We start from the raw sequence: 13,929 nt of genomic DNA, 5'->3' as shown, positions 1-13,929 counted from the left end.
TTATAAATACCTTTTGGTAGTAATAAATTTGACATAGTTAGAGATTTAGACTAGATGAAGGGCATTTTCTAATGTAAACTTAATGTTTTCTCTGTATATAGTAATGAGATTAATGCACTGGTAGAGAGTTGTAGCCTGCAAGAACTCAGTGTTCCAGGAGTTCTAATAGATGTTTATCATGTTAACAGTCTTGTTTAATAATTTTCAGCTTGCTATTCAAATATCCAAAGATGGGCTACCGGGCAGAGTGCCATTATGGGTCATCCTGCTGAGTGCTTTTGCTGGATTATTGCTGTTAATGCTGCTCATTTTAGCACTGTGGAAGGTAAACACCAAAATTCCTTTGACTCTCTATTTCAATCATCAACAGCAAACTGGAGAAATAAGCTATGATCTATTCAGACTATGTAATATAGTATTATCACAGCAATGAAACAAATGTTGAAATGATGACTAAGAGAAAGAAAAAAGAAAAATGTGTATTTCAAACACTGCATACAACTTGAACCAATTTTTGCAAAGAAAAAAAAACTTATTTGGGGTTAGAAATATTCAAAAATCACAAAAGTATCTTTCTAGAGTTAAGACGATAAGGGACTTTCATATGTCTGTACCAATTAAAATTTTATAATAAGTATGTATTTATTTTATAAATAGAGAACAATGAAAACTGTCTTTTATAGAAAAAGAAAAATGAATTCCTATGCCAAATGAAGGATATATAAGCAGTAGATTCATGGTTAACATAAGCCTTGTTTTAATCACACATCTCTATGTGTCTTAAATATCAAATAATTCTTTAATGTTTAAATAGACATGGCACATTTTATGTAATAAATTGTGTGCCTGAGTGGAGGGTGCGGGATCAGCTGATGTAGGGGAGGTCTTTAAGTTTCACAGACTCCTATTTCAAATTCTATGGTAAAAGTCAGTAACCACCTATTTTGTGTCAAGTAACTCTGGATATTTATGTAGATATTTTGCTTAGGCTGAAATAGACATGATTTTTAAAACTCTTAGAAGCTGTATAATTTTCACATTAAGCAGAACTGAAATGACAGCTTTTGGGATAAGTTGAATAGAGAATAACATCCCATACAAAGTTGAACATTTTTTCAATTAAATATCAAATAGGTATTTATTCTAGCATAATATCCCCCTATATTTTACCTATTATTTTGTTAAATAGTTAACTTATGTTAAAAATATAGATTGTGGCTACATATTAATTATTCTATTACCTGAGCAACATAATTATTTAATCAAGTAGTTTAAACAGCAAGTTTCTCTCCCACTGAAATACCAACCGTTCCTATCCTTTCTTACTCTCCTATGACTCACTTCCTCTTTTGAGGGGCTTAGTCTTAGAGGAGATGGCAAACAAATCCAGATGTAGGTCAGTGGCATTTAATTCAGTAAATAGAATCCACGGCTTTTCTCCAGCAAAGTTCCCCAAACAAAATTCTCCACTATATCCATGTCCAGCTCTTCCTTCTACTTTATAAGGGATCAGTGTTCTCTGTGTAATACCTAGCTTTGCCACAGTGTGGTACCCAAGGCCTGGCTTATTTGTGTCAAGGTTATACTTGAAATATAGGAAGTGGTTTCTTCATTTATATGCACCTCTAACAGAGAGTGTTACTGTTGATTTTTTTCGTCATAGTCTTCTATTCTGAGCACTTCACTTACCTGTATAGTTTTAGGACACCACTGACAGGAGAAGAGGAAAACCAGAGCTGATATTTGAATAGGTTATTTCTGGCCTTGTACCTCTGTTTCAGACAAACAAATAGGAAATTTCAGTTACCTATTTTTCAGTCAGTAGTCTGAAAAAGCATAAATGTAAAAATAAGCGCATGATTTCATCCAGATAATGATGTGTTGATACATTCTGACAGCTTCTTAGGTTATTATTATTATTATTGTAGGCCCAAAAGAAGGTCATTTGACAAACTTTGGGCTGTCTTACCCAGTAGAAATAGTTCAACCACTTCACTGGGAGGCCCAGCAATCGGAACTGTGATTCCAAAGCAGAAGGGAAGAAACTAGCTCTTACTGAATGCTTACTACGTGCAGGGAACTGTTTTGAACACTTCTGCTTTAAGCATTCCCACTTAATACTCATATCAACCTTATGAGGTCTTACGAACCTCCTCTTGTAAATGAGGAACATAAAATGTAAGTATATTTCCCAAAGACACATAGTGAGATTCAGAGTAAGGATCTGAATTCTGTGCCAAAACCACTGACTATTATCACTCCGTGTTCTCTCTTGCTTCCATTCCCTCTGGTGTCCTTGCAACAATCTTTTCGACCAAGTATTTTAACTACGTTTTACACCTGAGGACATTAAAGCAAAGGGAAGTAAAGTGACTCTCCCACGATTACTTGCTAGTAAATGACTGGATTCAAGGAATGATCTACAGAGCTCTTTCTTTTTCCAATATATCCTACTGCTGCAGGCTATAGAACAGAGCTCTTTACTCTGGAGCTCCAGGAGTTGGGTTTTGTTCAAGAGGGTCATGAACTCTCTGAAACACGTAATACTGTCTTTGGTTTTGGAATGAGGGTCCCTAGTTGGATTCAGACTTTCAGTAGTTCCATTATATCAAGAAGGCTAATCCTACTTCCCCTTACTTTAAAGTTCAGTTGGAAGCTCCCTGGAGCATGAATTCAGTTGTAGTAGGCTCAGAAGAGCTACTCTTATCCCAGACATCTTTTTTATACTAACTAGATCTGGATCAGACACCTCAGGACTGTCCCTTCTTCCTTCCTCTCCTGAATCCCACCACTTTGGAGGTTCATTGGACTCCAAAGTCTGAGTCTCTGTGTGAGAGACAGGCCAAAAATTTCTCTTAGAGCAGAGATTCAGTTTCAAAAGACACAGTCTTTCTATCTTTGTCTTCATCGTACACATGACAAAAATTAAAGTTTGACAAAGTGTTAGTAGCTGCTTAGTACACTTCATGATTGATGGGAGGAATCTTGTAGGGGACGTAGGTTTAAATAGGTGGAGAAACTTGTCCTGAAATATGGTACTACATGCTGGGGGAGATGCCCAGCCAGGCCAACATATCCAATAAAGTAGAATGACTTCAGCCCATGAGGAACCATGAGAGATTCAGAACGTTCCTCTCTCCTAACTTGACGTCATAATGATGCCTGAAGTTCCTCAACTGATGATTTATTTATTAATCCTAAAGGTTTATTCTTCATCCAATATACATATTCTGGGGGCTGTGGATGGGGACTGGTACCTCACCACTTTTTAGTCTTTTATACATTAGTGTGAATTTGTTTATTCAGCAATTATTCCATGTTATATTCATTAAGCACCTACTTTTTTGACAGAGATCATTTCATCAGACCTTTTGCCATAGGGTTTTGAACAAGGGATCATGAAACAAACACACGAAGAAAAAAAGGAAAGCCAGCGCTACAAAGAAAGTGTTGGGGCTGAAAGCAAACTGTTTGTTTCAGATTTGGGCTAGGATTGGCCCAGTCCACCTTGAAGCTATAAACTAGATTCTCCTAATCTCCACTCTTCGTCACTCAACTTCTCTTAAAAACCCATGTTAATTGGTTGGGTGGAATGCTTAGATAACAGAAGTTATTTTAAAATAGAACATTTAATGTGTAGAAGCCAAAGAGTGTTGTAAAAAAGCAAAAAGATCTGTGAGAGATCAGAAGTAAAGCAGAGCGAAAAGGAGAAAAAGTCTTAGAATCCATCACCTGCTTTTGTGAAGCCTTGTGTGTTTATTTTTGACTCAGGACATGCAGGCACCCGTTGAGAAGCCTAATGGTTTGTGAATCTGGAACTTTAACAGTTGGCTCGTATAAAAAGCCTGAGACATGTAGGAGAGCTGGCATTTGGGGAAGACAAACTTATTGTTTTCATGTGTATTTGTTCTGTTACCACCTTTTGTTCATCTACCACCACCTAGATGATGGCATAATAGAAGACAAAAGCCCTGAATAAAAATTTTCCAACCTAAAAGTGCATATTTTTGAGGGTTTATCCCCTCTCAGCCCTCAGTTGCTTAATAATTATTTTATAAATACATCGTTCCCTGGCATAATTTGCCATAATTTTGTGATTAAAATGATATAGAGGTACCACACTTTCAAAGAATTAACTCCTTGCCTTTGCTTAATCTATTATAGCCCTCTCTCAAATTTAAAAAATGTGTACAAATTTGAAAAAACACTTATCTATGACCCTTCATTTTCTTTTTTTAAAAATAAGCATTTTAATTTAGATAATTGCAAAGATCCCTTCTATCCCTCATACTTAGTTTTGTTATTCTATAGAATGGTAAACAATTGCAGCACTTATAACATTTTATGATGCCCCAAATTGCAAAGCGTACTGAAATATGTCTCACCATTCACCACAATGTGAAATTTTTCTTATGGCCAATGACTTCATTTTTTATTTCCAAATGACATAGTGTATTTCAAGAGGCTTTTTATATCAAATCTATATAAGCAGACGTCCTGATGCATTTAAAGTTAATACAGACAACTCAGAAATCTCCCTAACGCCCTAGCCGTAATATGCCTGTCAGATTCGCTACCATCTCTAATGACCTCAACTTACGGTCATCGATCATTTGATGGAAATTTCTCTGCCACATCCCTGAAAAAAAAAAAGATGATGGCAAAGTTGAGACAATGCTAGCTAATTTCAGTTTGTTTGTCACCCAAAATATTTTCCCAGAAACTTTTAATTAGTTCAATATGTATACTATATTTTACTAGGGGTCATGATATATTTAACCCATGAAAATGTTAAAAGTGAAACAGCGGCCTGGCAAGGCGGCTCATGCCTGTAATCCCAGCACTTTGGGAGGCCAAGGCGGGCAGATCACGAGGTCAAGAGACAGAGACCATCCTGGCCAACATGGTGAAACCCCGTCTCTACTGAAAATACAAAAATTAGCTGGGCATAGTGGCACATGCCTGTAGTCCCAGCTACTCAGAAGGCTGAGGCAAGAGAATCACTTGAATCCGGAAGGCGGAGCTTGCAGTGGGCAGAGATCACCCCACTGAACTCCAGCCTGGCGACAGAGTGAGACTCTCTCCAAAGAAAAAAAAAGAAAAAAAAAAAGAAACAGCAATTTAATAAATGTCATTTTTTGACATTGAATATTAATAGGTCAATGAGAAAATGTCTTAATTATATTAGTTGTGTGTCCAGCATTGCCAGTATATTATTATTTTTAATTCTATCCAAAAGGATTAATATTTATTACCTAAATTAAAATAGTTAATTGTGTTATGTTTTGTGCTTTCTCAACAGATTGGATTCTTCAAAAGACCACTGAAAAAGAAAATGGAGAAATGAAATATTTTACAAAAGAAAATAATAACAATTATTCAATAATCTATCCTCAGGTTTGCCTCAAATATGTGACAAGAAATGTATAATTCATGACATAGTCATATAACTATGTAATCCATCAGGGATTCATTATTTGGAAAATGACAAGTCATGCATTATCCAAAAACAATACCAAAAAGACATAATTTATAAAATGATAAAAAATATTTTACATAATTACTCATTTTTGTTGAGTAAGCAAAATTACAAAGTGTTTTTAAAAAATGCTGTACAAATATGTTTATGTATTAAATCACCATCCAAAACATTTAAGGAATACATAAGAAGATTGTTATGATCATGGAAACATCTATTTTCAAAACAATATAAATTAAGCTTTTCCCCTTGATTCCTGTTGGATATCCGTGTTCAGCATGACAGTCAGCACTTGTAAATGCCAAGAAAAGAATTACCTGAAAAAGATCATTTCTCCCGATCCAAATGAGAACATTTTCCCTTGGTAGAATCCATATACAATATGGACTGAAAATTAAGTCACAAAGAATACATTTAGCATCTTTGTGTTGGATTCTATACCTAAAAAGTTTCCTCCCCACCCCAAGGTGATTGGAAAGTACTGAAATTGAGCTGAAATTTTGTCTAGGATGGAAAATCAGTATAGACTCATTTAAAAACAAGTATACTAAATGGGTTAAATTAAGCTTTTACAGAAGATACTTAATTTTGATATTGAGCTCTAAATGCAAAACTCTTTTATACTGAAAAAACACTTAAAGCAGTTTTGTGTGGCATCACAGTGATTTGTCATGAAAAGCCATATATGGGGGACATGCTAAAATGGCTTCTGAATGAAACATGACAGCAGAGAAAGATGCCACTGAAATGCTGAGATTATCTTTACTGAGCAGCTTTTGAATGCTAAGGGTTCCAGTATGTGACCCAAAGAAGGAGTTGTCTCAACTTCTTGGTACATGGTTCATTCAAACCCCCAAGCTGTGAGATTATGTTTATTTTTAATTTTTTAAAAGGTATTTAATTTCCAACCACATTTCTTATTTTTGTGAAAAGACAGTATTCCATTTCAGTATTACATTTTACCAAGAAGTCACGGCTTTTAAAGTGCAGTGCATCAATATTTAAATAAAATCCCAGAAATATATTTTAAAGAATTTCAGGTTTGAAAACTCAAACCAACAGAAAGATATCACACCTTTGTATGTGCTTCTTTGTTCTTGAAGTAGTCATTATGGTTCATTGGAATCTACTGTAGCATAAGCTCCTAGGTTGCTCCATTTCTTAGGAAAATAGCAATGAATGAATGTATAGTAGCTGCATGTGTGAACTACTGCTGACATTTCTGCAAAATTTTTTTTTGCTGACATTTCTGCAAAAATGTTTGCTGACATTTCTGCAAAAACTCCATTTCTCCACCTGATTTACCAGAACCTGTAACAAGACCAGAACATGTATTTATCCAGAAACTCCTGGGGTCTGTTTTGTTCAAACAGGAGCAAATCCACAAAGAAATTAAATGTTATAAATTTATTTTTTTCAAACTAATTTTCAAAGAATTTAGCTGAAGATTCAGAGTCAGCCTACCTCTTGACTCTGCACATCTGCATCTAAGATCCTAAAGGTCAAAGGGATGTGCCTGTGGGATGCCAAAGCCATCAGTAGCTGGAAGAAAGAATACCTCTTTTTAGAGGTTTCGTGTCCTCTTGCTAGCCTGTCATTATTCGGAAATATGTGCTTTTGGAATTTCCTTCATTTTCGCTATCTCCAGGTTCAGAAATCATACCTTCCACTTGTTCTTTATTTGCACAGTAGAACTCAGGGTTTCTCTTATTCAGAGTTACCATGTTGCACACCCCCAGTGTTCAGCCTGCCCAGAAGCCCTGCTCTGATCTCAGCAAGTTCTTAGTAGTAAAGCTAATGGATCCATTGAAATTCATACTCAGCATTTGTGACTACTAGACAAAGCCCATTTACTGAACCATTAGTCTGCACTTTTAAACTAAATTGTTAACTGAAAGGTAAAAAATATAAATGAGGGCATTTTGAAGTTTTTAGAAAAGAGAGGAAGAGCTGTTAGCCAGATCAGAGATACTTACAAGCCTGGCACAATTTTTAACATAAGTCATTCCTGGTTATTAAGTAAATTATTTCATGAACCAGAAGTCCTGTTTCTCTAATATTAAAATTTGTTAAGGTTTGTGTGTATGTGTGTGTGTGCATGTGCAGACACATGTACACATATAAATTGAATACAAAAATAGCTCGATAACACCAAAAAACAGAGTTTACAGAAAATAAACACAAAAGCTATACCTGCAAGACAAGTTTGATTCATCTACTTCTCATATAGTTTCATTTTTATTAATATTTAGGTTTAACTTATAGTTCTACAATTATTTAAAAAACAAGTTCAGAGCATTTAATTTAAAAAAGTCAACAAATGTTTCAAAATAGCTTTGTACAAATGTTATAAAACATATTTAATAATTAAGAAATATACTAGACTCTATCATTTACTTTTAAAACATTTAATTAGAAAATTATATTTAAGACTATTTATAAACTTATTGGCTAAATTGCCAAAAACTTTCTTTTTCTCTAACTTTGGTATTCTAAATAATTGATTATTGCTCCCATTGCAAACTGAACCATGTATGCACTCTCTTTTCTGACCAAACTACAATGGTATATTGGTAAATTATTTAACAACACACTGTCCAGGAAGGAACGGAAGTCTCTGATTTGTATCATTTGCCAATTTCCATGGTCTAAATATTCTCTCTTCATTTTCAAACTACCAAAGTGACCCTAATCAGCTTACAAAATTCTTGAAAATGCATCTGCCAGCTCTTACCAAGCAGTGTGAGCTGACTTCAGCACACCACTGAGACAGATTACACAATAGATAGATTAGATAGATAGATAGACAGACAGATAGACAGACAGATAGAGACTGATAGAGAACATATTGTGTCTATATAAATATCCAATGACACACAGTATGATCATATTTTAAATTATGCCAAAAGTACTGATTATATCAAGTCCAGTAGACATAATGCTACACAACACCCATTCTTTAATTTTGATTTCTAAAATTATAACCTTCTTTTGATATTAATAAAATGTTACGAACTTGCAGGAGAAGGAAGGAGTTGAAAGAAGGAAAATACAAAGGGTGATCCACAGTGAAAATCAGACCTACACAGCAGCCACAAAAAAATTGTCTCATTTTCACAAGGAATCCAGAGTCCAGTGAGACACATTACAAAAGATGATACTTTGTAAATATTTTTAACTTCTGTGATCAAATTTCAACTTCATTGGTCCAATGTGTCAAGCTATTTTCCTCTGAGCACTAGATTCATGGGCAATTTAATCTCTGAATATTTTCTGTGTCATAAGTGTGCTTGAAAAGAGGCTTGTAGTAAAGAGATATTTTTACAAAATTTGATGCTTCTGCAGCCATAATAATTTTATCTATAAATGCATATATACACATATATACATACACTCACATGTAGATATTTACATATATGGATGTTCTCTTTTCCTTTTATAAAATCAAAGTCTAGGTTCAATTAGAAAATGGAAATATTTACACCAAAAGAAAAAAGTGCCATTGTTGTAATCAACGGAGTAAAGCTGGGGTATAGGAGAGGCTGGGGAAGCCCTGCCCATGTTCTCTCCAAGGCCACAGCTTGCACACTGTGAGTGGTGGCCCCGCTGGCTCCATGGAGTGTGCCTTCACACAGGGGAATGTCCTTGTCCAACACGCTACAATCTACTCCATGGGAACTGACTGTCTTGCTTTTCACAAAATTGAGAAACAGGCCCAGAGCCTGTCTCATGTGCCAGGTGCAGTCACATTATTGTTCAAATAAAGTGGCTTCTGACAAATCAGTTTTTCAAAATAGCATCCTATATACTCTTCATTTCTTCCAACAACTCTCAGGCCCCCTTTTGCCAGTTTTCTCCCACAGGGGAGATTTTCAAGACTACCGGAGAAAAATCTGTTAATAAAGCATTTGCTCTGAGTTCCAGCTTCAGTGACTCAATCATTTATACAGGATTTCAGTGTTTTTTTCTGCAGTGGTGTTCTAAAGGGTTCACACAGTATAATGGAGGAGGGACAAAGCAGAATATACTTCTAAGCTGGAACATCTGTAAGACATTTACAAACTGTTATGGGATACTGTCAGCAACTGCCTGGGGAAGCTAGCAGGATTTAGCTCTTCAATGGCCCTCCAAATGCACCTAACAATCGCCAGCCTCACCCATGGAAATCATCTAAAAAATGAAAAGAAGGGCCTTAAAATCCTCAAGTGGATGCTGTATTTATAACGAAAATGTGCAGTTTAATTCTAAATAGCAGGCTTTTAAATGCAAACAGTTTCAAGGTGAGTTCTTCCAATCAGACTGCTGATTCTACACCATTTTCACACAGAATTTCTGAAACCATCACCAGGTGTTAATTCTGTTAACTGCAGTGAAAGGAAACCCAAGGCACATTACAAAAGGCTAAAAGCTGCTGTTTCTAAGTGTTAGCACTGTTGTACAACACTCTTAGGGAGAATAAGAAAAATAGGGTTAAACTGTAACATGGTAATCTGATGAACAAGTCAGCATCTTTGATCTTCAGATTAAAATTAAATCTTAAATTTAGAAATTCAAAGTAACAGCCTTTAACCATTAACCTAGAAGAAAATGTGAAGTAGCATCTGGAGTCTCTTAAGCCCCAGCCCTGTTGTCCCCTATAGCAGCTGGTACCCAGGAAGTCCAGTTCCTAACTAATGGGAATGGATCCTTTTCCCATTATAAAGGGCCTATGCTCAACCCTTGAACCCACCAACGTTCTTATGCCCCAGGATCTGCACCTTCCATCAGGCACCCAGGAATGCTTCTCGTTGATATTTTACCATACCAAAAACTATGTAAGGGTGGTGACTCATCACTCCTAACTTTGGACTCCTTGCTTTGAGATCAGTATTTTTTTTTTTCTCTCTCTCTACTTTACGTATACCAAAAGCTTTCCCCAGTAGCTAATGAATTTAGAACTTTATACAAGACTCCCTAGCATTTTCCTCCTCCCACAGGTTGGAGAATTTCAATGCTATGAGACTGGGCAGTAGGAGCCACAGCCAATTTGCAGGATCTCTCTTCCTTCTGCCTTCCAGTTGACTTTTCTTCTCAGCAGCACAGTGGGGATGATATGGGGCTTCCTCAGCAAGGTTATCCTCTGCCTTGTGCCCATAGCAGGGTCTTGGGTGGTGGGATGTTATCTTTGTTGGTGAGCAGACACTCAGAGATACTTTAATTATCTGACATACCGTGGAAATCTTGGCAGTCAACTAAGGACCTGTGACACTCATAACTACGATTACATTTGGCTTTAGCATATTTCAGGTAATATCTTTATGGGAAAAGACGAAGTATGGAATTGTAGGAACTCTTTTGCAATAGACTGAGATCCAATGTTTAAATCATTTTATTTCAGTTTGATCTGCACCCTTAGATTGGGGACAGATTTTTAAAAGCAAATCTTCCAAATGACACCACAATGAAAGCCGACTGTGCTCTTGAAAAATCTCTCTATTGCATTACTTGTCTTCATCCTTGTTTTTTAAAAGGTGGAGAGAGATTAATGGGAAGCAGTGAGCCAACATAATTGTCCCTTTCCTCTACAGAGTAACTGTGCAGAAGGGGGCCACCACACTTAGGACCAGTGCCAGGTGACAATCTTTCTGTCATGCTGCTGCAGCATTTTGCACCTTGAGAGACAGCAAAAAAAATGGGGATGAGGGAGTGGGAGATGATGACTATTTCTCTTTTATGTCTACATCCTTACTCCTCAAAATAAGCCCACTCAGACCCCATGTACCCTGCCCACAATACTAACACATGTACTTTGCATAAATAAACTGTTGATTAAATAAGAGCAAAAGTATATTCTGATGTGTAGATTAACCAAGACTAATTTCGTGGAGTTTAATACACTTTGGATTCAAGTAAAAACAATCAGTTAATGCAGCAACATCTCAGACCCTCTTCACTCAAGAACCATTTTATACAAGAGAACTCAACATTTACTGTTTTATTTCTGGTACTGCCTGACATTACTCAGGATGCAACATTCCTTATTAGGAAAAATTGGCCTGTAAGGAGAATGGTATACTGTGTATTACTACTGTAAGACTGTAAAATTGTTAATGAACAGTGTAAAGAATTATATTCATTTTATTAGCAAAAAAAATATTGCATACAAGAACTACTGCCCTGAAACATCCGTCACTCCAGTAAACTGTTCTGCCTGATCTAACATAAAGTTATATTTCATTGCTCATTTTTTATTTGCCTCACTAAAATGAATAACTTAAGGGAATGTTCATTTCTACAAGACATTAATTGGATAAACTCATTAGAAGAAAATGTTTCGATTGCATTCAAGAACAAAGAAGCATAACCTTTGTTGACTGTAGTAATTTATTATACGCTTCATTTAAACCCATTTTGTAAATAAATCAGGGCAAAGAGCAAAGAGTGAAGGGGGAAAGATGGGTAAGGTAATATCACCAAGAATGATAGCATATTTGGCCTTGTTTATTATGCAAACCAAATGTATTATTTTATTAATACAGTCATTTAATCTGATATAATTAGAAACAGCTGAGAGAGTAAAAAAGCATTCTGAATGTCCTGTGTATGGCATATCCTGTACACTGATTGAAGGTCAGAGCTTTGGTATTTTTGTATAATTCTATCTTATCTGGTGCATCAGCTGTGTATTTTACGTCAAGGTAAATGAGCATCCTGTCTTATATGTTAAATAAAAAAGATGACTTTTTCAAAGAAGAATGTGATTGCTGTGATTTGTATATATATATTTTTTTCTTTTTTTCCAAAATTAATATGACTTCTTCTGAAGCTACAACCTTTTTTTTTTTTTTTTTCTTTGACGCTTTGGCAGGTTTTCACTTTAATGCTCAAAAAGGAAAAAGCAAAAAGTAAATTAAGTCTGTCTGTGGTGTTTCCTGTACAAGATTTAGCAATGTGAATAGTTTTTTTTTTTTTTTTTTTTTTTGCAAACTTGAGACAAAAACCACAGGATCTATATTACTATATATCTTCTTCTAATGAGATATTTTAATAATAAATAGTCTTCAGTATAATCATAGATTATACTACATAGGTGAGATTTTAAAAAATCAAGAAATTTAAAAGTAGTTATTTTCTTTATTCAATTTGTAGTTTATTACATAAAATTATTTAACATATTAGGGCCAGAAGAAAATACAGGAAGAAGTTTTAGTAAAAATAACGCATGCCCATCTTATTTAAAATTTCATCCTAAACTATGCTGTGGGGTGAGCGAGGAACTATTGTTACAGAAGACACAGACTGAATTATGAAGAGGTTATATGTCAGGTCGTCCACCTAAGTTTTAACAGAGCACATTTTCACTACCCTATCTTTTCTCCCTTACTGTAAAGTAAGTACTTCTTCTCTCCCTTCACCCCTGATCCAGGAAGAGAATACGGTGGAGTTACTAAGGAAGATCTGGATATATTCACTGGAAAACAAATGGTATACATCAAGATTTATTATTTGTACATCCAGAGAATAGCACAACATTTACTTTCTTACCTTCATTTACTTTGATTATAAAAATAATGTGATCCTCATAGGCAGATGTCAAACATAATATTCATCAAACAGAAGTGATCATGAATTAAGAAGACTGAAGATAATGTCTATTTATTCTTTATAAGAGCGATATGATTTTAATTGCTTAAAAATATGTGAATATTAATTTTAAATGAGGAAAACATTTATGGTAAAAGGGGGATATATTCTAACATGTAGATAATTTGAAAACCACAAGAAATAATTTTAAAATAGCCATTATACCAGTACCAGAAATTACATGCTAAAAATCATAAAGAATGTAGTACTCTGTACTTTTAAAAAATATAATAATATATTTCTTAATTTTTCTCTATTAAAAAAGGGTGATGGTCACCAAATACTTTCCCTTCCTTTGAAGTTGACAATAAAGAAGAAAATTACCTACTCGCCTCCTTCTCCTTCTGAGCCAATAACCACTATACACATATACATATGCCACACTAGAATTCTCTATAGTCTGCATGGAGAATAATTACTTCTTTACCTACTTCTTCAAGCACAAGTGGGGTGGGGCAAAGGGCAAAGAGTGAAGGGGGAAAGATGGATAAGGTAATATCACCAAGAATGATAGCATATTTGGCCTTGTTTATTATGTAAACCAAATGTATTATTTTATTAATAATCCCAGAGAAAGAAAGAATTTTTGCCAGAAACAAAAGACCTGGCATCATTACAAGCATTAGAAAAAAAAAAAAAAAAAAAAGACAGTAAATAAGGAACAGAGAAACACATGAGACAGGAGACATATAGAAAACAAACAGTAATATGGCAAATATAACTCTGATCATATCAATAATTACATTAAAGGTAAATGGCTAAACATTCAAATCAAAAAGCAGAGATCTTCAGACTGATAAAAGAATAAAGTTGATCTACATGCCCTC

General features: G+C 35.1%; 1 protein-coding gene across 1 annotated transcript in view; it reads left to right on the top strand.

Moving 5' to 3' along the window:
• ITGA1 (integrin subunit alpha 1) overlaps window positions 1–9,396 on the top strand; it is a 167,603-nt gene extending 158,207 nt beyond the window's left edge. Inside the window, exons 28-29 of the mRNA XM_023210559.3 lie at window positions 209–325; window positions 5,303–9,396. Of these exons, the coding sequence (XP_023066327.1) occupies window positions 209–325; window positions 5,303–5,347 (162 nt within the window). The 3' untranslated portion in view covers window positions 5,348–9,396. The remainder of the gene's footprint in view (window positions 1–208; window positions 326–5,302) is intronic.
• Window positions 9,397–13,929: the final 4,533 nt, after the last annotated feature.

This window comes from Piliocolobus tephrosceles, chromosome 4 (assembly GCF_002776525.5).
Source record: "Piliocolobus tephrosceles isolate RC106 chromosome 4, ASM277652v3, whole genome shotgun sequence".
Taxonomy (NCBI): domain Eukaryota; kingdom Metazoa; phylum Chordata; class Mammalia; order Primates; family Cercopithecidae; genus Piliocolobus; species Piliocolobus tephrosceles.
The sequence above is the reverse complement of the archived record's forward strand: the minus strand, read 5'-3'. Positions and strand labels throughout refer to the sequence as shown.